Source organism: Diadema antillarum, unplaced genomic scaffold, assembly GCF_040938485.1.
Source record: "Diadema antillarum isolate AM-2024a unplaced genomic scaffold, OU_Dant_1.0 seq00000304_RagTag, whole genome shotgun sequence".
Lineage (NCBI taxonomy): Eukaryota > Metazoa > Echinodermata > Echinoidea > Diadematoida > Diadematidae > Diadema > Diadema antillarum.
The window spans coordinates 35,384-59,004 of NW_027271327.1; the positions used below are offsets into that span (position 1 = coordinate 35,384).

The window sequence follows — 23,621 nt, forward strand, 5'->3', positions numbered from 1 at the left end:
ACAGTATAACACTGAAGCATGAATGAAACACATACTGTATAACACATAAATATATTTCATCAATTTGACACCTTCAAATGAGAAAGTAAGTTTGACAGATATATATGTACTGATGCATATAAAGTATGTATTTATCTCTGAGAGCACTATTTCATGTCTTCACCTGCTTTTGAAACTGATTAATTATAGATCTGTCATATTAAAGTTACAGATACGATTGTATAGGTTTTATTTTGTTTTGTTTTTGCATGTCTTTTATGGGAAATATGGTCATTGCTACTGTATATTTTAGCACGCCCGACACCCACTCTGTAATCTACAAGATAGCATCTTCAATTTTTTTGAAATTATCGATTTCTAATTTTAATCAATCAATTATGCAAATCAAGGCTAAGATCTTATTTCTGCCTGATTAAATGCATTGAGAGCCTACCTTTTGGTTTGAATATCAGTTTTAACATATTCAAAAACTGAACATCATAAAAACTCCCTTTATCGTTTTTTGAAATTTCTTATGTATTTCTTCGTTTGACTTTTTTTCTTTGTTTTTTCTCATTTAATTTGAAATTGTCACTGACCACTTTCCTGCCATTATCAGCACAAAATCAATCAAAGTGATAGATAGTACAAATAAACATGTTTGTTTGAGTTTTATGACAGAGCACTGTTTGCCATTAAAAAAAAAAGTACACAATCACAAAACTGTGCCCATTTTTGATGTGACAGGCTATTACAAAAAAGGGTATGGCTTCATAACAGCATGCACAGACGATGCAAATTTGATCGCAAAAGTGCGCAAGACTTGAATAAAAAAAGTCAAAAAGCCTTGTGATTAGGCCTGTGCGTGTTGCAGAATTCTTGCGCAAAACATTGGGGGGGGGGGGGGGGGTGGATTCCGCCCCTGACCCTTTCAGGGTTAAACCTAATCGTTGTTGGCCACAGAGACAATGTACAAGATTTTCCAGACGCAAGAACATTTTTATGACTTTAGCTCATTCAGCTGCATGTGTCATGCAATCAGTCTTGGCTTCGTCCAGCAGTTTTCTTTGCAAAGCATCTCAAACTGAAAATTTTGAAATTTCTCTGTCTAACCAGTTGACGCCTGGACAGACAAACGCAGGATAGCCTAGCCTACAGACAGAAACCTTAGGATTATTCTAAACCATTGTAGGCAACAAACCTGCTTGTGTGTCAAAACATTAATATCAGTATCGAGGCTCTATGCGCAATCAACCCCTTACAAGATTAGTGTGTGTATCTGACCATAATTATATGTACAGTGTGCTATAAAATTCATGTGACTGCAAAATACAGTTCTTTCGCTGGCAGAAGTGTTCAGCAAAGTTATTCCACATTTTGTATACATCTTTCCAGCACAGTTCTACTAACTTGGCATATGTCTTCTCATCAAAACATATGGAGAGTGCAGAGTTCTCCTTTCCTCTGTTCAGACAGGCTGTATGGCATAGTCCTTTACAATCCCTATCATTGGTGGATTCCCTCTATCTATCTTCACTATCTATCAATCTCGATGAAAGAAAAAAAAAATCCAGTCCAATCAGGGATATATGCTACCCTTCCAATTTAAAAGTCACAGTTCAAAATACCTGGAGTCACAGAGATGGACTGATATCACCAGAAATTTGTGAGCACTCACATGACCATTTATCATTAGCAGCGAAAGTTTACGTTTCCTAGCAACGATGTGCCTCGGGATGCCTCTTGTCCTCAGCTCCACATTTCTTGCAACAAGAAGTTTCCCATCTCATTTCGGTCAGCTCTGCATCCAAGAGAGAAGGGGGAGGGGGGGGGGGGGGCTTGAATGGCTGAACCTGGTATGCGTCGGCGGTCACAGCTCTGTAACTGATTGTCTGACCTGCGTGATGGTTTGGAGGGCCGTCTGCAGTTGAGCTATCCTTGTCTCTATGCCCCCTAGTACCTCCACCTACGGTGAAAAAAGGCGGAATGCATAATGATGGTAATAGTAGTAGTTGTTGTAGTGTTGGAAAGGGGGTGGGGCAGAGACAGAAGGAGATGGCGATATGGAATAAAATCACGTGAGTACTTGATATCCTCATGTTTTTTCAACACATTGCAAATTGTATCTTTTGAATTTGACCACTGCAAAGAAACTATTACCCTGGAAGAAAAACAGAAGAGTTTAGTAAGTTTGTAGCACATTTGGAAGTTCCTTATTTTGGGTATGACTTCAAATTTTGCCACTCTTCAAGGAATGTTAAGCTTGGTTTGTTTGTGTGTTTGTGTGTGTGTGTGTGTGTGTGTGTGTGTGTGTGTGTGTGTGCATTCTATTTTAAGCCATTAATTGTATCCTGATTGTATCACACAAAAATTTAAGCATTTTGCTGTGACACACCAAAACTCCTTGTGGACCACCCAGAACACTACAAGAGGCCTTCTACAAAACCTGCAAAATAGTTTATGAGAATACTAGTAATACTAGATTTTTGGAACCTTGCAGGGCCGTATCAGTGATGAAATAAAACAAGATGACATAGGACCAAGTGAGACAGGATGTGACCAAGAGATGTACGACCTATACATGTACATTGTACTTACCATTCTGCCATCACTGAGGTCGAATCCACTACCCCACTGCACGTTTTCTAGGTTTGCGCTCAGCTCCCCGAGGCACGAGACGAGGAGGGGGAAAAGTTCCTTGACCTGGGCGTGGTAGCTGGCCTCCACCCGCAGGAAATCCCCGACCAGCGGCTGCTGCAGCCGGTTGATGAGCTCCTTCTTCTGCTGGATGGCTCGCTGGAGGTGCCCACTGATGGAGCTCAGGTTCACTATCTTGGCATCTGAGGACAGAGCACAGGAAATATTACATGGTCACACACTACACTTTGCCCATAATTCAACCACTTGATTCTTGGTAATGACAGACTTGAAATCATTAGCTGGTATCTGCAAAGCCTCGAGGAGATTGACATTATAGGTGCGATCTTTCATTCAGCAAAAGCACAATATCCAATGCGTGGTTATAATCTGGCATGAGGAAATCAAATTTTGCAGTGGAGTGCACGAAGGAGGTCTCAGAACATTTCGAAAAAACTGACTTGATGATTTACAAAAAGCACACTGCCACTTCAGAAATGGGAAGTCATTGCACGTATTATGATCTGAAATTGGATAGATACATGTGTTTCTGATGTCAGATGTCATCAGGAAGCTTTTGGTTTTAGCTGGCAGGACTCGTCACATTTGGTGACCAAGTCATGTGTTCTCAACAGTTTGACAGAACTTGAACAATTCAACTTCACAGTACTGCACGATCGACACTGTGCTTTGAAGAAAGAATGACAAATTGATGGTATGATACATACACCTAAAAATGGGTTAAAAACTAAAGGAAATACCATGCAACAACTATGAATTACACCATTCGGGGCATTTCCATGGTAGTAATACATCAGATTACTATGAATGACATGTTCTTACATTTGATACAGTCAGACCGCAGCACGTATGCTAATGAGCCGATCCAGCAAGATTTATTCAGCACTCTCGTTGACGATCTTTGCGTTCGAAAGGTGTCTCGTCGTGCGAGATTTTGCGAGAGTTTGACATGGTTTTCACAGTGTAGCGACTTGTGCATACATTCGTCATGGCTACAAGTCACGGTAAATTGTTCTGCAGACTTTGATCTTTATTTTGATACTAAATCTGCGTATAATATCAGATCTTATCATGACGATATAATCAGTAGAATTTGCGTAAATTTTACCTGCTTTTCATGGAAGATTTTGTCGTCTAAAGTTCGTTTTTGGTTCCTGACCAGTTTAAGAAACTGTTGTTTCTGATTTTGGCTTTTTCGTAGAGAGGAAACTTAGATACTCATTATATATTGGAGTCAAGGAGATGCAAACATGATTTATACTAGTTTTTCTGTTTTGAAATGTCTGTAAAATTCACTCCTTAGCCGGAAGTATGCTCCACACAAAGTGTACAGTGGCGCGAAAGAGCTCTCTCATTGGACAGCGCTTGCATCCAGCACTTGAACTGTCCAATGAGAGAGCTTACTCTTGAGATTGCACGGTTTCAAGCTGATTAGCACTGACATCGATGTATATTTTACTGGTTCCTGACCGGTTTAAGCAACAAATTGTCAAGATATTTACATGGATAGAAAGATTAAGAGATAGACTACCAAATAATGCATTTTCATTGAGATGGAAAGTGAATTTGGTATTCTTTTGACGTCTTGAACGTGTACTGCACGAATTACTTTTTTCATCATTTTTCAAGTTCAAATTACGCAATGGTATTTTTCATTTACAATAATTTGGGTAACATGTGACGATAGTTTACATATATATATATTTTCCTTGAATTTGATACCAGATTTGTGAAAATAAGGTGTATTTTTGTTGCCAAAAGCCAAAGGACAAAGTCCCCTTACTCAGCTCATTAGTATGCAAGCCTCGAGCGGGCTTGCATATGAGTTGAATAAATACGAGCGAATTATCGGGTGCTGCAGTCTGACTGTGATAGGGATACAATATGTTATGGAACAGCATTCCCAGTGAATGGTTATTGCTACAAGGTGAGGCAGAGGCAAGTGAAATATCAAGTGTCCTAGAAGTGTTAAATATGCAGCAATTGCTAGACTCCAGTATAACTCACCTAGTAGGTTCAAGTGAGTGAGATCTCTAGTCTCCTTGTCCATCAAGTGGCACTGTATTTCTACATTCACCTGTCAAGATAAAGAAATATAATGACTGGCCATAGAGTAAACTTTTTTAGACCCATTGTCACTTATGTGCCAACAGCGAGTTTATAGGAAAATGCATGCTGTTGTGTGTGCATAAACACAATGTGTGACCGTGTGTCACAAACTACACCACCTGTAAACAAAAAGTAGCACAACCCAATTCTTTGTGAGGACTCAAAACAAGTAAAATGGGATATTTGTAACCTAGCCAGTTTTTAGTTGGTTACATCTTTCTAAAAGAGCAATTTCTGCTCTATATAATTCTTGGGTTTGGTGTCGTAAATCGCAGGGAAAAACATACTTTTTTTCACAGTTTTTCTCTGGTCTGACATTTCTCAGCTTTAGGGATACTGAGCATGAGAAACTCTTTACACAATTCATTTTCAACTCTTAAGTAACTTTTGAAAGGATGATGCTAACGCATTGAAAGTTAGTAGGAGTCATGCCTAGAATGCACTTAATGGGCATGCAATATTATACAAATGATGCACAGGATAGAGTGCGTTAGTGGAGGCGTATAGTGCACTCGAGGGTATTTACAATTGTGAAACATGCACGAGGCAAAGCCGAGTGCATGTTGCACTACATTGTAAATACCTGAGAGTGAGCTACGCCTCCACTAACGCCACGAAATAATCCTGTGCATCATTTGTTTTATAAAATGGGTCGAAAATTCGAAAACTAACAGCATTTTTCAGCATTTTTCACGTACCTTTGTGGGTCAGGACGTCCGAAGATGTTCGTCCCAAACATTTACGTACGTCGCACTCAGAAATCCTGCACATGTAAGTATGATGGGGGGTTGGGTTTCCGGACACTTAAGTTCCCGCATGAAAACTTACTTATTTTACATAGAATATGCACCCTTTACCTTAAAGACTTGATACAGACTCCTCATATAGGCCTACTACAACATACTCTGAAAACGGTGTGAGAATTAACCTGCTAAATCGTTGGATTTGCCCTTCAAAGTGACTCCATGTACGCGTCCGGTCCCACAACGCTTGGTCTACTGTACACTGTACGTATGATACGTACGCCACACATGTTATGCACAAGGGAATAAGAAAGACCGGCCGGCCGGCAGCCCGAACTAGAAGTTGTTTACAGGATTGACAGCGCGTATGCATGCAATTCAAAGGAGCTGCCGCACGCACAGACGATCGGTAATAGGATCTAACACGCAGTGCAATGGGACTGAGTAACCAAAGCACATGTGACTCATTTCAGCGCTTTCTATTGGCTACATTCTTGAACCCATTTTATAATTCAGCTTAATCTGATAATTCCTTCATAGTTATTGCTACACATGGTGTTTTATGTCCTGTTCTTTGTCCTATTCATTGTACAGGCCACTGCTAGGTAAAACTAAGCACTAGACCGTACACCTTCAAAGCCTCTTTCTCATCAACACTTTTGAAGAGGGTGTACTTTCTTTCCAATATCTAATTTACATGGATTAGAAAAGTCCATTTGAATTGATTTATCATGAATTTAAAGCTTAGAGTCAGCCCTTTCTGAATCTGCTCCAGGTCTGCCCTATAGTAAAATTTCATGACTTAGTGTTACTTTGTGATAGTTTTGCGATGCAGGGTTACATATCGTCTCGTGCATAATCGGCGCTAAAACCCACCCTTCACTGTGCTTTTTACCCTTATTTATAACGTCTGCTGGAGTGTGTTTCTTTGCTGATTGGAACATAACGGCCCGAATTCACAAAGGTGGTACAAATGAAAGCATGGTTTAAACCATGGACAAAAACCATGGTGCGCCAGTGAAGTGTCGCACGGAATATTTCGTTACGAAATTGGTCATTTCGTCGACAAAATGACCGTTTCGTTAACGAAATTATCATTTTGTGGATGAAATGTTCATTTGGTTACAAAATGTTGTCATTTCGTTACAAAATAATCATTTCATCGACGAAATGACTGATTTCGTAACGAAATATTCCATGCAACACTTGGCGCTCCATGGTTTTTGTCCATGGTTTAAACCATGGTTTCATTTGTACCACCTATGTGAATTCAGGCCTATATGTCTAGAAACAAGCCACCAATGAACAGAGACTTCACAATCATTCCACAATCCATTATATGTGTGTCAATAGTGTCCCTCCTTTAGTGGGCTGGCTAACTGATATTTGGGTCATGTTTAGAGGAATTAAATAGAAAAATGTGACAAGCTATAGCCGAGTGTCACGGTACACGAACAGCTTAACAAAAATTGTACTTGGTTCTCTTGCAGAATTTTTCTCCAATTAAGTTAACAAACCTGACTGAGCTGCCTTGTTTTCTCTGCAATTTCCTTCAGATGATGTATTAGCTTTAACGATGTCGACTGTCTCTGCAAAGTCTCCATGATTTCTTGGGCGTCCTCATCTCTTTTCTGTGAAAAAAAAAGTACATTGAATTAACTGTAATGGGAATATAAATACTTTGCTATTCACTCAAGGAAAAGTAAGACTGCTCAGTGAATATCATTGCTCTGTAAGGCTGCATTGGCATCACACTTTTCACTGATCACAGCCAAACAGAGCATAATTTTGATATCAATACTCTAGAGCCCAGAATCCCTGTTCCCTTAATACTCTTACCCAAGATTCTGGAAGAATGCTATTGTCTCAGCAGGCAGGCTTTCCCAAGACAAAATCAAACTAATCACTTTGTAGGTATGACGAGTTCACTTCCTTCGTCAATTCCGCGCCGTCCGCTAATTTTTGTCAGTTTTGGCGCTTTCCTGGAATCATCCCGCAGTGCGACGTCACATCACATCGAGCATCCAGCACATCCAGACAGCGCGCAAGCTGAGAGATTTTCAGAGCGAACTTGCGCGCTGTCTGTATGTGCTAGTGGGAATGCGTTATGTGATGTGACGTCTCGTCGCGGGATTCCAGAAAAAGCGCCCAAAGTTTAGCGGACGGTAGAATTGACGAAGAAAGTGAACCCATCATACCTACAAAGTGATTAGTTTGCTAATAAACTGGAGTACTCACCTACCTTATCAGTGTGGAATAGTAATTTGGAATATATGCACAATATCAGGTTAGTACTGATTTCATTTTTCTCGTTAAGAATTTGTGTAAACAGTTGTCAGACTTCAGCTTCACGAGGCTGATTCACGCGTGGAGATGTGCGAGCCGCAGAAAAAAGCACCGAAAATATTTAGATGGATCAGGCCGCTAGGTGCGGCAGCCTGGCATTGTGCTAACACGCCGGCGCCCGTGTTTTGATGGGCGCTCTGCATTGGTTGATTAAAACTCGATTTTTGAAGAAAAAAACAGACAGGATTTTTTCTTCTTTTCATCATGGATAGTGGACATGTGTGTGTAACAAAAAATCACTGTGTAAAGTTGCGACAATTTATACGTCAGATGTGAGATGAAAAAGAAGTGAATAGGGGTCCTCATGAGGACTTCCCCCGGGGTCAGTACGAGGAATCCTGAGGTCCTCATGAGGCGGGGGCAGTCCTCATACGCGGGAGCGGTCCTCATGAGCGGGTTTCCCGGACTGACGTAGTCTAGAGTAAATGCGGCAGTAAGCGGCCGTGCAGCCGTTCGCGGCAGGTACAACGTACACGGTAATATACCGCTAAACACAGCATTGCACTGTTACATGCACACTACACATATACTAACACACTAGCAATCAACAAAAATCAACCGATAAAATGGGCACGATCTCAGACGAAAGTGAAATTTTCTCACCTAAATGACAACATATCGCATCCAAAATAAAATTTTCGGTACTTCTTAACATAACAATTAAGAAATAATGGTCCAAGAAACATGATTTTTTGTCGTTTTCCCGATGCTCATGGATTTTGAAAACATATCCTCACATAAAGTAGAACTTTCGCGAGCCGATGTGGGCCGCCATTTTTGTTCGGAAAGTGGATGTTACCATCGAAAAAATTCAGAAAAACACGAGAAAGACATCAACAACACTGCCAGAATTGCGATCTTGTTTGTGGCCAATGCATGTGCGCCCGCTATCTTCACGTGCTTTCGCAATGGGAATTGGCGCTTACGCAATGTTTGCGAGACATGTGAAGGCGTTCAGCTAAAGATCGCGGAGCACGCGCGTATTGCATAGGATTGTACATCGTGCCGCAAGCAGAAATACTACGTCGCATATTGCCCTTATCGGCGAAAATTGTGCCGGGTTTTGCCCTGGTAAATCATGAAAACTGCGTTGGTCAATGGTAAATTTCTTTTATGAAAACAATTGCGTTGATGAATAATCTCGTCTATGATATATGAAATGGTTGAAAATAATTTGCCTGATTTGTTTACAAGTTGGAAAAACCCTTAGTAATGCTTAAACTGCCGCAAACTGGACATTTTACTCTAGACTGTCTTTTTTAGTAACTCTAGCACTAACAGCTGTACACCATGTGCAAGTGGGATGTAGGTATCTATCTTGACCGAAAGATCGGTCTGTATCTGTCCGTCGGGGAATGTTCCGCGGAGACTGCGTCTGGCTTCACGGATCCCCTCCGTATACAGACCGAAGTCAATGATTGCGGCTCCTGTGTGGAGCAGTCGCGCACAGATCAAACGTTACGATAAACCAAATTTCAGACAGCTTTTTTACATTCAAACAAGTATGACATGACATGACACATTATGCAGCAATATTTGGGATAAATTTCTCACATTGTGCAATCGAAATACTCACATAACCTCGGTTATAATGCAGAAATTTTATCGATATCGCAACATCGCCGTTCGCGAGCAGTAAGTCGCCATTTTGAATCTGTAACAATTGCTAAGCCAATCACATGCGAGGTACGTGTTTTAGTAAAACAAATACGTAGAAACTACCTCGCATGTGATTGGCTAATAGATTCATAGTGTATGTTTCTGCAGTTTGAATGTGACGACGCGACAGGCTGTGTTTTACGTTGAAAATTCTCCTAAAATGTTGGATTATTCATTAATCTGGTGAGTGTAACGTATTCTTAAAAAAATAATTTCACCATACAAGCTTAAATTTGCCGACCTAGGGCCGTGAATTAGACGCAATCGAGAAGGGTGAGGTACCTCACCCAATTTTCCATAGAGACAGTGGTTAAGAACATCCACACAGCAATGGGTACTGCAACCTTCCGTCTGTCTACGGAGGACAGCGTTAATGGCAAAATATAAAAGAGTCCTCCGGACAGACGGATCTTTCTGTCTAGTATCTATCATAGTATCAAGCTTGCTTGATGTGGTTCAAATAAAGTCTAATAGTCTAAAGTCTAAAGAGTCTTGAGGAGCCAGACTGACTAGGTCTAGACTACTTGCCTTAATTGCCAGCACAAAATCCTACTGCATTGGCACCCGGCCCATCAATATCATACGTGATAGGTCAGTAGCATAGCCATAACATAGGCATGCCACAGAACTTACGTTAGAAGCATTGAGAAGTGAACACTCAGTAATATCTATTACCATTGACATTGCTGACATAAATGTCAATATATGGGACTGAATAAATCAATACAGTAATTACTACGATAGATCTATAATCATCAACGAACCAGTCGAAGATAGCCGCTCTTCTCGGAATAGCGGATGATGCTGGCTGTAGCAGAAGTTGAATTGACATCCGATGCCCATGGGTTTATACTGCCATTTCCTTTTAAAATTGAGGAATCATCCATCTTGAATGTTTCAGCCTGTGCACTCGCTCGATGAGCTCGACCGAACTTCAAGTTTTGCGCAAAATTGATCTGAGCATGCGTAGTTACTGTCAAGCAAAGATTCTATTCTATTCTATTGTTGCATTTAATGGGGATCTATCAATTGACAATTTTCCCCACAATGTACGTATTCTTTGTATAAAATCATGTGTTGTTAATGAAGATGGATGGGTGGATTGTTAGATGAAATGGGGGATGTAGCGATGTGTTGGGTTCATAAAACTGTATAAGATAAAGTTGGTTCATTTTATATATTGATAATGTTATTCATAACAATTAAATGTATATGGGTTCATGTTATATGAATTCAAAGCGATATATATATATATATATATATATATATATATATATATTGTATGAATATACGTTACATTATATTGGTTTCATATCGTCTATAAAATATGGGCTTATATAGTGACGCAATAATATAATTATATAGGTCTATATCATTACGCTTATTATATGAATTCTAAATAATATATATATGTGAGTTTGTATTATATAAATTGTACTGATTTATATTTGGGTTTATCTGTATATAATTCACACATGTTTCTGTGTCTGTGTCAAGCAAAGAGCGTTACGCTCTTTGGGTTCAAGCAAATACAAAGTGGAGTGCATAATAATATACAGTACAATGTAGAACTCACTAGTAGAAGTGATCGAGAAGAGCTCTGGATGTACACTGATTGCAAGTTCTCCCTCTTCTCGCACTCCTGTACCACTTCAGGGGGGTGTTTCATCAATTTAGTCAGCTTTCAGCAGCTTTTTTTTTTTTTTTTTTGCTACGCTATAGTTGTCAGTCTCTTACAATTTCGGTAAAATCCTTGGTTTTGATTGGCAGACAAGCTTTGGTCACTGACTGTTACTATGGTAATTGTCAGAGACTGACAACTTGTCAAGGCTGACAACTTTGATGAAACGGTGCCCAGATTGTTTATACTCACAACAAAGCTAATGATGATGATCGACGGCAGTAAGTGTGTATGGTAAGATGATTATCACAGTGGTGAGAGTAACAATAGAAATGATGTGTATAATAGAAATCATGAAAACAATGAAATCACATAATCATATATCTGTGTTTTGCGTCTCTTTCTACCTCTCTTTCTTTTTATGATATATATATATATATATATATATATATATATATATATCAAGAGTAAAAGCAGTGGTGTAAAAACACGGCAGGAGCCAATATGGTCCCAATATGGATCCTTGTGGGACGCCATATAGGTAACACTTCAGAGTTAACATATTCATAGTACACATATCAATGCATATTGCTTTCTATTCGATAAGTAATATTTGAACCATTCTAGTGGAATGCCACGAACTTCATAGCAATGCAATTTACGTATAAGGATAGTGTGGTCAAGAGTGTCGAATGCATTGCTTAGGTCCATGAAAACACCAATGACATGTTTTTGTTCAGCTATAAGGCAGTCGACACTCTATCCTACAATTGGGCTAGTGCCATATCTGTGGAATGAACTTTCCTGAAACCATATTGGTCATTCTGGATCAAAAATCATACACATGAATAAACATGTCGAGAATTCACGTATTGGCTCCTCGAAGAAATGAAGAAATAAACTGGTAATGCATTTTTTTTTTACCAATGAAGAATGAGTTTATTCGACTCAAATTTTCAGCGGCCTCCGCCTTCTTCAGGAGTCTTGACAATGACGGTATCAAAACAAATTACTCATTCATTTATGTAATAAAGAACAAGAACGGAATGGTACGAAAATATGAATATAGATTGATGAAAAATGAAAATATATTCGTGTGATCAAATTCAAAGAATTGGTTTAGTCTTCAGGACAATAATAACTTTTGTTATACTATATACTACGTGTATTAAGTCCACTAGTTAGTTGTTTCAACCATATAGCATGTTTATGGATAGGCCTACATTGCTTACCCAACCTGGCACTCATTACGAGGATTGTAGGATGTTTTCATTCAGTGCAAAACACACAAAAAAAGAAGAAAAGAAAGATTATTACTGCAAATGTATTTGATATAGGAATTGAAAATCATTAAGAACAGATCATGATACAGATATCGAGAATATGAGGAAGGGGGAGATTTAAAGGGACACTCCAGGCGATTTATATGATTTTACATTACGTAGTATAGGTCTAAATTCATAGTGCCATGTCTAGATTTGTGGAATTGATTATGGTCCTTGAACAGACAAACTAACACTGAAAAAAAAGCCCACAAATATTACAATGAAAAAGAATTAAATAGGCGGCTCACATATATTCCAGAAATGTAATTTCATTACAATACCCCTGTGTAAAATGCACGTATTTTTCATACACGTTTTCTTCTTTTGTTTTGTTTCTATGGGCACCCAATCATGTATTCTCATGTGAAGGTGCAATGTCATCATTCTTTTTCACTGTGATTTGTTATGAATTTTGAAGTTGTTATTCTTTATCCCAATCACTATGAATTCTGTAACTCTGCTCCTAGTATAACTAATTGATAGATTTTTAAATGCAAAAATCTGAAAATCATCCAGAGATCTCAAGTTCACCGTAAAATCAAGTACAAGAGATGGGTACAGGTATAGGAATGAGGGTTGATGGCGGTAGGCATGTGTGTTAGCACCAGTTCTGTGGTTAGCACTAGTAAATGTGTATGTGTATGTGTATGCGTGAATGTATGCTAGTTATGGGTGATGTGCGCATGTATGTGTGTATACATTATCGTGTGTGTCATGTCTGTATGTTCATGTTCGCGTTCATGCGTATGTGTGTATCAAAGAGAATCGTATACTGTAGTATCGTATAAGTGTCTTGGTGTGCGTTTGAGTTGCAGTCTTCTAGAACAGTTGTATGTGAAATATACTCCGAAGACTTTGGAGTATATATTTCAGTGGTACCAGGGAGGGTCTCTCTTCCATCACCTCCTTGGTGGTACTTTAATAAGTCACAGTACTGCAACTTATCCATATTATATCATACTGCATACCTCTGAAGATCGAACCATTCTATAGCATCCCGCAGTGAGGCACAAAGTACTTCTCTCGAGCAGACCATTGGATCGCGGGCAAAAATGATGAATCGAGTGCGTCTGTTGTCTGTTTCCCCTGGTTCTTTCCACCGTACTGTATTGATGATATATCATTCTCTCTCGCAACATTTTTTCCCCTCGAAATTTCGCATTATCACAGAATTTGAAAAACACAGCAGGAAACTGGCCGTCTTATTATCTGGCACATGGGTACAATCCCACATGATTTTTGGAGAAGGTCGGAGTTGGAGGAGTGGCATGCAGCATCATATGTGACGAGAGGGAGAGATATAGAATTAAAAGGAAAGTGAAATATACATAAACAGGGATCGCATAGTTTTGGTTGAGATTTAATTTCAGGTTTCTAATATTTTTGGTGAGATGATGATAAACCTCTTATGAAGTGTGAAAGAGTCATGTAACTCCAAGAGGAATTCATAATGTTTATTTCTTGAAAATTGGTTTTTAAATGGCTGAGATTTCCAAAACAGAGCAATCATAATTATTATAATTCAGGACCAACCTTTTATTATACGATCGCTTTGGTTTGTTTTTGGGTGTCTCATCAGCCATTCCAAAACGGATTTTCATCAAATACACTTTGAATTCCTCTTATAATGGTATGCTCTGTACTATTTCATATATATGTGGTTTCTTGGTATCTCGCAAAAAGTTTATAAAAGCCCAATCCTCATCTCCACCAATACTATACCATCCCTTTAAACAGAAAGTTTTCATTGGATGCGGTACGCTTTCGTTAGATAATGTTAATATAGAAGCTAATACTATATCTGATATAATATGCAGACTTCTAGTTGTTCGCTTTCATTCTATGAACCCGTTACTTTATATGATTATAGACTACCATTTTGCTGGAGGAGATTAACCTACCTCTTTCCGTTTCATGAGAAACAACACCCTTCATCCCTATAGTATGGTACAGTAGTTGAACACCGTTGAAATCCCCGGCCCGTGTATAGGTCTACTTTACTTTTATAGCAGAATTTAAAGATCAGGTATTATTGCACTGTAGCAGGACATTTTATAAATACATTGTGTGCACAAATGAGCACCAAGGGACGACATGAATTCCTGCACGTTATACGTCAACTACGATTAACCTCATCGGATGTGGAAGCGAGACTTACTTTATTGTGTAATGGAAATAGAACGCCGAGGCATTGGGCCTCAATGGGTTAAAGTCAATCACACGCGGGGGGGGGGGGGGGGAGCAAAATAGGAGAGAAAAAAAAGGAGCTTCAAAAGAAATGAGAGACATACCAAAATACAGTGAAAGAGGGGGAGAGAGGAAGAGAGATACGGAGGGAGACTCCGGAGAGAGAAAGAAAGAGAAAGGGGAACGGAGGAGAGATGGGAGAAGGAACATTGGCAGCTTTTTGTGCCTCTTGACGTACTATTCATGAGTCTCCTGCCTCCGAGGTACTGTAAGTCTGGGCACATTATGATTTTTTTATCACCTTCGACCTTTGGCCTGCTGTATAAATGCTCGGAACAAACATACCCGTGCTCCGCTGTCGCGAAGGAATTAAAGCAAAAGTCCTTGTGATATGTTTGCTCCATAAGTAATGCATGCAAACTTTAGAGAAAAAAATGCAAAATCTGATGAGGAAGTATAAACACGAGTTGCTTTTTACAATAATCACAATTAATTAGCTGAAAAACTTGAGACATTAATGCCGGCAATAGAAACAAAAATACATATATAAAAATCCTGCTCATGATGATATCATAATTCGATCTCGATTAGACTTGCAAGGCGTGTATTCTTAATTATAGAAAAATGGCAGTATTACCCACCCATGCTTTCCAGATTTCACAAGATGAAACCCTTATCATTTAATATTATTTTTGTTTTCACTGCCACATAATTTTACATTTAGATCAAAGGAGTCATGAATATTTCACAATGACATGACATACCTGAGCAAGGTACAAGCTTCTATGCGTCTTTAACAGAAAACAAATAAATATAAGTTTACACAACATGAAATAACGATTGCCGATAATCACAACATCTTCATACGCACAATATTTATGGCATGTTTTCTCGTTTCATTTTTTGATTGTTATTAAAAAATGAAAAGAGAAAACATGCAAATGTTATAAAAATATAAACCAAAAAAAAGGGGGGGGGGAATGAATGAGAAATTAAGAAACAGGCATGGACACTAAACAAAATTAGATATGACCCTAGAGGTTCTTTGTTTTTGTTTCGTTTTTGTTTTTAATTTTGTTTTTGTTTTCTCTTGATATAAGAATGTTAGGATGTCTATCCACTTTCGTGAACAACAATAGCTGGGATATAACAGTAGTGTATTTTATGCTGACCCGTTTTTGGATCTGAGTACATTTTCTTGCCTTAAATGTCATAAAGTGGGCAGAAAATAGTTTCTCTCTATACTCATCATCGAATGTGATTAGTTTCTTTCACATTTGTCAAAAATGGCATGGAAATGCATTACATAATTATTGCATTACTATTTTTCTAGTTTGACACTCATACGGTTGCGATTTCCCGTCCGTGAATCCAAAATCACGGCTAAAAAAGAGAGAAACAGACAAGCAATTCATGTGGTGAAAAAAAAAAATCATGAACCTCAGGAAAATTTCCCTTCTCTTTTTCTTCCCTCATACAAACAAACAAGCAGCACCACTGCATCGGAACTCGGGGTGGCGTCCCCCCGCGAAAGCAAATCAAAGCAAGGCTTATCGACGCTATTTTTGTGTGGAGATTCAGAATCATGAATATGACATGACGATTTTGCGATCATGCAAAGATAATTCTTGTGTTGAGTCTTTAAGACAGTGAAGTTATGTTAAAATAATCCTCTTTTCTGTTTGCTTGATAATGAATTTTCCCCCTCTGATATGAGATAGTTTCGGAGGAATCGGAGGTTGACGGCAGCCGGGAGCCGTCATGTCCCTCAAGAATTTGACTTCCCACTCCCGTTACATCGGTGTAATGGTGTATGTTCTTAGTGTCATTATAAACTAATTCCAAGCACAATTTGCGGGATTAAATGTTGCAGTGATTTGAACAATGGGTATTTAAGCTTAAAAATAGATAACTTAAGAATTTTATGACGATTTCTTAAAATATGAAGCATTTTAAGCCATAAATCCACGTAAACATGTCAACTTGGCGGTGACGTCAGCCCAGCTCTTAGCTCCGCTATCATTACAATAGATGGCTGGTAATATGGGCACAAAAATTGATTTTTCAGATAGAAACCGTGTTATTTCGAGCATGACAATTGAATAAGATAGTAATTTCACCATGTTGTTCACTCATGTCAACTTTGAAGTGGTTGGGATTGAATTTGAGAGATTATTTCGAGAATTTCGGAACAATGGCAGCGAGATAAATGACGCTTCCAAAGATGGCGGGTGCTTCGGGTCAGTCGGCTTCGTGTTTGCAAGCTCATTTTCAACCGGCTAAAACTTTATGAAAGCAGTCATAACTGTGGATAAAAATGGCTTGGTTTGATAGATGAAGACCTTAGCAATGTATTCATGTAATTTCAAGCGGTAATCAAGTTTATTTTCATATAATAATTATTTATCTAATTTATTGTCTTCATGTGCTATTTCTTACTAAAAATTTATTGGCTTTTATCTTCAATAAAACTACTTATTCTTGCTTTACAAATTGCATGAAGAGATAATTTGAACTCTGTTCTTTAAATCTATATGAATTTTTCGGTGATTCGCGGATCCGAAATCAGGATAAATTTCATCTAAAAACACCTACAAACACAGCACTTTTCTGGACTGCACAAACGGCGACCTACGTGCCTTCAACACAGCTGCTACGAGGGATGCGGATACCAGTTTCCTACCACGTCCGCAATATTTGTATTTATATTGCTGCTCGTTCAGTCAGCGCCAGATTCAATTCTGACAGCACGCGTCGTTTCTTGTCATCAACTCGCTCGATCTTCTCTCTCCACACGTTACCATGGCTGACCAAGCTACCGCACCAGCGCCAGCTGCACCTGCCGCTTCTCCCAAGAAGAAGGCGTCTGCCCCCAAGAAGCCACGCTCTAAGCCAACTCATCCTAGCAACATCGACATGATTGTTGCCGCCATCACAGCCTGAAGGAACGCAACGGCTCCTCCGCCCAGGCCATCAAGAAGTACATCCAGCAGAACTACAAGGTCGATGTCGAGGCGTCAGTCTGGGTTTCTCAAGCGCGCTCTGAAGACCGGCGTTGAGAAGGGGCGTCTGGTCCAGACCAAAGGCAAAGGCGCCAGCGGCTCCTTCAAAGTCAATGTGAAGGCCTCCGATGCCGACGCCAAGGCGAAGGCAAAGAAGGAAAAGGCCCGCGCAAAGGCCAAGGCACAAAAGGAGAAGAAGGCAGCGTCTATGAAGGCGAAGAAGGAGAAGGCCAAGGCCAAGGCTGCGGCCAAGAAGACTGTGAAGAAGCCCAAGAAGGCAAAGGCAAAATCCGCCACCAAGAAAACTGCCGCCAAGAAGACCGCCAAGCCCAAGCCAAAGAAGGCTGCATCGAAGAAGTCGCCAGCCAAGAAGGCCAAGCCAGCAGCAAAGAAGGCGAAGAAGAGCAAGGACAAGAAGGGAGCGAAGAAGGCCTCCAAGAAGTAAATTGGTGGAGACCTGGCCTTGTCTTGCCACACCATCTCAACCAAACGGCTCTTTTCAGAGCCACCCACATATCCAAGAAAGAATTCTCAGATACTACTCAATCTTTTTTTTTTTTTTGCTCAAAGGTAATTTCAGTGATATACAGATGTAGTTAAAATTATTAGACTCTAGCAGCTAAAGGCCCGGCTTATACCCGGCTCTTTTTCGTTTAGTAAACTTCTTTTTTATCCAATGTAATTTCAGTGGTATTCTGTAGAGTCTAGACCTTCCGTAGTTTAAAAACAGTTTAAATCCAGAAGTTGTTAATGCAAAGAATGTATGTAGCAGGTGAAGCCAAACATTCAAAAGGCATACATGTAGTAGGTAAAGAGACATAAGTCTCCCTTCAGTTGTACATTGTATTTGGGAAGGTATGGTGCTTTCTATATTACGGTCATACAATGGGTGGATCCAGGAATCCCATAAAGGGAGATGCCTGCATCCCCTCCATTTTTTCTTTTTATATCTTTTCTTTTAACAAAAAATAAAGGGGCCGGGGCATGCCCAGTGTGCCCCCCCCCCCCCCCCCCCCCCCCGGATTTGCTACTGATAAACGACAATGTACTGTACTGAAATAATACTATACTGGGAGATGGACAGCCATCATAATGATGCCAAGTAGAAACCCTAAGGATAAAGAAGCCAAATTTTGGTTTTTCCTTGCCAGAAGTGTGGGAATTTAGGTTGCCACAATTGGGGGGGGGGGGGGGGGGGGGGGGGGGGGGGGAAGGGTTCCATAAAGGACTTGATGTCTGTCATCTGCACTCAACTTGTGCTAAAAGGGTGGCACCAGATTTTCCTCTCTCTCTCTCTCTCTCTCTCTCTCTCTCTACCTAAATATATATATATATATATATATTATACACATTGTATATGTATGTACATATTTAGATGAATATGTATACATGTATCATATATTCAATGATATGAAGTAAATGGCTGAAAATTAAAATTTCCTTAAAATTAGAACAGAGAACTATGAAATGCTCACAAGTTTAAAAGATTGTTGGCAATATAGAAATATCTGTCTAAATTACATATGAAAAAGTGTATCAGTATCCAACTTGTGATATCATTGCGTCACACATTTGCCATTGATTTGAAACAAACACATGAAACAAAAATTGTTTTTGTCAATCTTTCAGCAATTATGACCTCAACTGTAGAACACTGGTTGGAAAGATGGTCAAATTATTTGTTGTTCCTGAACTTGTGTCAGAGAAGGAAATTATGTTAAAAGATTAAAGGCAAATGGGGGTCTTATAAAGCTATGACATCATTACCTCATCATCTAATTTGCATAATTATTATGTGCTTGAGATAAAAAACACTGCTTACTTGTATAATGATAAGAAACTTTAGGTGTATTATTATTTTTTTTCTATTAATTCTCTATGCACACACACAGGCAAGCACATATTTTAAAACATGAATATATATATGTACATATTCATATATATACACAGAGGGTTCAACATTAGTGGTGTCCTGAGGCTTCTAAAAATTGGTGTTGGGCCACAGAATCTATCTTTGTCTGGGCTGATTGGGCAATTAAGATTAAAAAGGAATTGTAACTTTTTGCTTTTATTTAAGGCAACTACACATCTTTTTATAGAAGCCACTGTACACAAGAAAGTTAGTGTTGAGCAATAGTATGTACATATATATATATATATATATATATATAATAAATATATATATGTATATATATATGTATATACAGTGTGTATATATATATATATAATTTATATTATATATATATATATATATATATATATATATATATATATATATAATCATCATCAAAAAACAAAACTGAAACCAAGTTCATGCTGTATTCACCAACAGTTTATTTCGGCACACAAATTTTCGAGCGATTCACTCTTTCTCAAGTGTTGATACTGAGAGAACAATATCAGTATTAACATTTGAGAAAGAGTGAATTGCTCAAAAATTTGTGTGCCTAAATACTAGACTCTGTTGGTGATTACAGCATGAACTTGGTTTCAGTTTTGTGTTTGATGATGTTATCACGCCAACACGTGTACAACTATATAAAGATGCACAGGTATATATTAGTGTGTGTGGTGATATGTGTGATGTAATGACATCTTACAATGTTAGGGTTCCAGAATGGATGATAACAATAATACTGTAGTTAGTTTTTATATACAATCTGTAGTGCATTTCACACTTGTTAAGTTTCTCATTGCACTTTACAGTCTATTATTGATGAAATACAAAATACAATGTTTTACACCCTTTTTACTCAATATGTATTTGACACTGATGAAAAAATACAGTGTGTATATGTACATGAACATTGAATAAAAATTCTCAGTTTGCAAAATAAACACTTAGCAACCATTTGTACATGAGCTGCAAAAGAGGAATTTGGAGATAAATTTGATTGTGTAATACACATAGTAACACAGACACACACATGCACACATAAACAAGCCATAACTGTATGATTAATCAAAATTCCAGACCAGTATAAAATTAGTCTGAAAAGAAGTACATAGTAGTATAATTTTGCAAGCACAACAGTGAGAATTTGATTGAAATAAGAAACGGAATATGAATAGGGAAGTTACAAAAATTCTGCATTTCTGCTACTTTTAGCAAAACAGTTCTTGAACAGTCGATAAGAATATGCAAATGAGTGACTTGATGATGTCATCATCTCATAATTTTTCACTAAGCGTGTAAAAAAAAGACAAAAATTAATTATTTCTGCTATAAAGAAGGAAAAACATTGCGTTATTCCTGGCTGAATACAGCTTCAAAGTAATGATCAGTCAGATACAATGTTATAGAAGGATTTGAGACTGGGGCATAATTGCATTTGAACAAAAAAGAAATGAAATTTATAATTTGGTGTACAAACAACTAGATGGGAACTGTGAGCTGAAGACATTTAATCAAATCATAAAATTCATCTTTGACTGTTAAAAAACTGTGACAATTACAGAAACTTCACAATTCATAACTTTTTACATTCTTATCTGATTTTGCTCAACTTTTCGCTGCTTTTTACTTACAAAATTTTACTCTCTCAAATCAGATGAATATCTACCTTGTCCATAATTCCCTTTTAAAAGACAATTTTGAACCAGAAATAATTTGAATTAAGAAAGACAAACAATGTAAAAACACAACGACAATTTTATCTAACTCTGAACAAAAATAAGGAAGCTGTACAGTTTTACGCGTACACCTGTGCTAATTTTTGCAAACAGTTCTCTAAAAGTTGATATGAATGAGCAAGTGAGTGAGCTGATAATGTCACCACCTCACAAATTTTCCCATTGATCACATAAAAAAAAAATATGAAAACTCAATTCTTCTGCTATGAATTAAAGCATAAGACATACTCATGGCTTAATAGCTTAGAAATAATAATCAGTCAGATGAATTAGGATTTTAGACGAGGGCATAATAGCATTTGAAAAAAAGGTGAACTCAGGTCTCAAAATTACCACTTATATATCTTAACATACTTTACTGTTCGGCTATGACGAAATTTCGACATAATGAAAGAAAACCCCAGTCCCAAGAACTTTGTTGTAATGGGAATGCACTGTATAAGGCAAATTGTGAGATTGTGATATGATCAACTCACTTATTTCCATATTCATATTGACTGCTTTCCTAATTTTGATCAAATTTTCACTGTTGTGCTGTAAATTTTACTCTCTTTTCATACAAACTTGTAACTGGTCCTAAAGTTGTCATTTTTCAGTTGTCACAGTGTAAATAGGTATGCTGAATATGACTTTATAGTTCGGCACCACTGCAGACTGTACGCTTTTGAAACATAACAGAAAACTTGACGAATCCTGTGATATCTCCTCAAAATCAGTGATATATACTTGTGGTATCACTAAATATTGTCATGGCATTTCTCCAGGTAAGAGAATAAAGAGTAATACAACTTTGTTACTGTTGAATGTTGGAACAAATATCAAGATATCAAAACGTGGCAAGATTTCAAATACCTTGGACACCTCCCTGAGTTCTCTTTCCTTTGTAACACAAACATTCACAAGCTAGTAACATACAATATGGAACATACACAAGTAGAAGCTTAATATATTGTTCATACAAGTGCCAGCCGCATAGCATGTGGAACCAGTGACATTGTTCAAAAATCTCAATGTAGTAAAAAGTGACTTGATGACAAGATATATGACTGGTTGGAGTGGTGTCATATGACATTCCATAGCATAATTGTCAGGAACATTGCCCTGTGACCATAAATTCTTTCACCAGAATCAATGTTTTACACTTAAAGGTACTGTTTACCTTTGGGAGCAGTGATTTTAAAAATGTTCAGGATATCACATCTAATGCATATGTGTGGGTCAGTTGTATCACAAAGCATCCTACCATGTAAAAAATTTGCAATAAAGCCTAAAATATAAGGAGGCAATAAAGCTTAAGATATAAGGAGATATCACTATTTTTCTCAATAAACCACAACTGTAGACAGTTGAGTCTAGAACCATCTTTATTATACTTAAAGTTCACATAATGTATATTTAACAATACAATACTTAAACATTGATCATACTTATTTAACTTTTTACATCGGTTGTTCCTATCCCTAACCCACATTTTAGAACTATTTTGAAGCATTAAAGCTGGGTTTCTGTTTCATCTACAAATGGTAAATTATGCCTTTAAAAAGTACTGCATTTACTTCAATAAATGGGCCATGCTCTGTTACAGCACCGTTTTACACTACAGACAGCACCAAGAATGTATAACCCTACATGCTCCTTCCTCACTTCAGCTTTTGGCTGATAACCCTTTGTAAAACAGTGCTTTGTTCCCAATGGTATGCCTGCTGGAATGCTTTCTTCACTGATTAGCACGGATGTCTGGAAACTAATTGCCACTGAATACAGATTACCTAATCCCCCTAATCCCCACTTGGTCACCACTGCCTGAGGTACATTGCTATGCCCGAGTGGGTTTGCTAACTTTACAATGAGGTCATCATCTTGAAGACAGGTCCCTGAGATAAAGCTACACATGGTACCCACATGAGGGATTTCAGACATACAGAAGAAACATACAAAGATACAGAACGTTCAGAACTTTCAGAATGTATGGCAGATCACAAGTTGAAGACATGAGCTACGGAGTGTCAAATATACTGGAATTAGTCTCTTCAGCATCTCTCAACTGCAGACGATGTATATGGATATCTTTTCTCCCATTTAGATATCTATTATCTTATGTCAAATATGCAATATTCACTGAAACAGATACATATCATAATACTGCTATTGTGTCCCTACTTCTTCAGCCTTTAAGCACAGTATATCATACAGATGCACTGTCAACACATCCTTTGCTTTCATAGTCATTTGATTATGGTGCAAATTCTGCATCGGTCTGAATTACTCAAAGATATCTTTGCTTGTTTCTTCCAGTCCATTTGGAGTCTGTCTTGAATTTTCAACCATCACTGTAACTCCGTTAAAACATTCTGGCTCG

The 23,621-nt window shown here is 38.2% G+C and overlaps 1 protein-coding gene and 1 pseudogene across 1 annotated transcript; one reads left to right on the forward strand and one right to left on the reverse strand.

Moving 5' to 3' along the window:
- Positions 1 to 1,849: 1,849 nt before the first annotated feature.
- Positions 1,850 to 10,410, reverse strand: LOC139730367 (uncharacterized). The gene is made up of 5 exons (XM_071641235.1): positions 10,259 to 10,410; positions 7,007 to 7,120; positions 4,645 to 4,714; positions 2,578 to 2,819; positions 1,850 to 1,945 (listed from the first exon to the last, which is right to left on the reverse strand). Exons 1-5 carry the CDS (start codon positions 10,379 to 10,381, stop codon positions 1,850 to 1,852), a joined length of 645 nt encoding a protein of 214 aa, XP_071497336.1. The 5' UTR covers positions 10,382 to 10,410.
- Positions 10,411 to 17,378: 6,968 nt separating this feature from the next.
- On the forward strand, positions 17,379 to 18,134 carry LOC139730368 (uncharacterized; annotated as a pseudogene).
- The last annotated feature ends 5,487 nt before the right edge of the window (positions 18,135 to 23,621 follow it).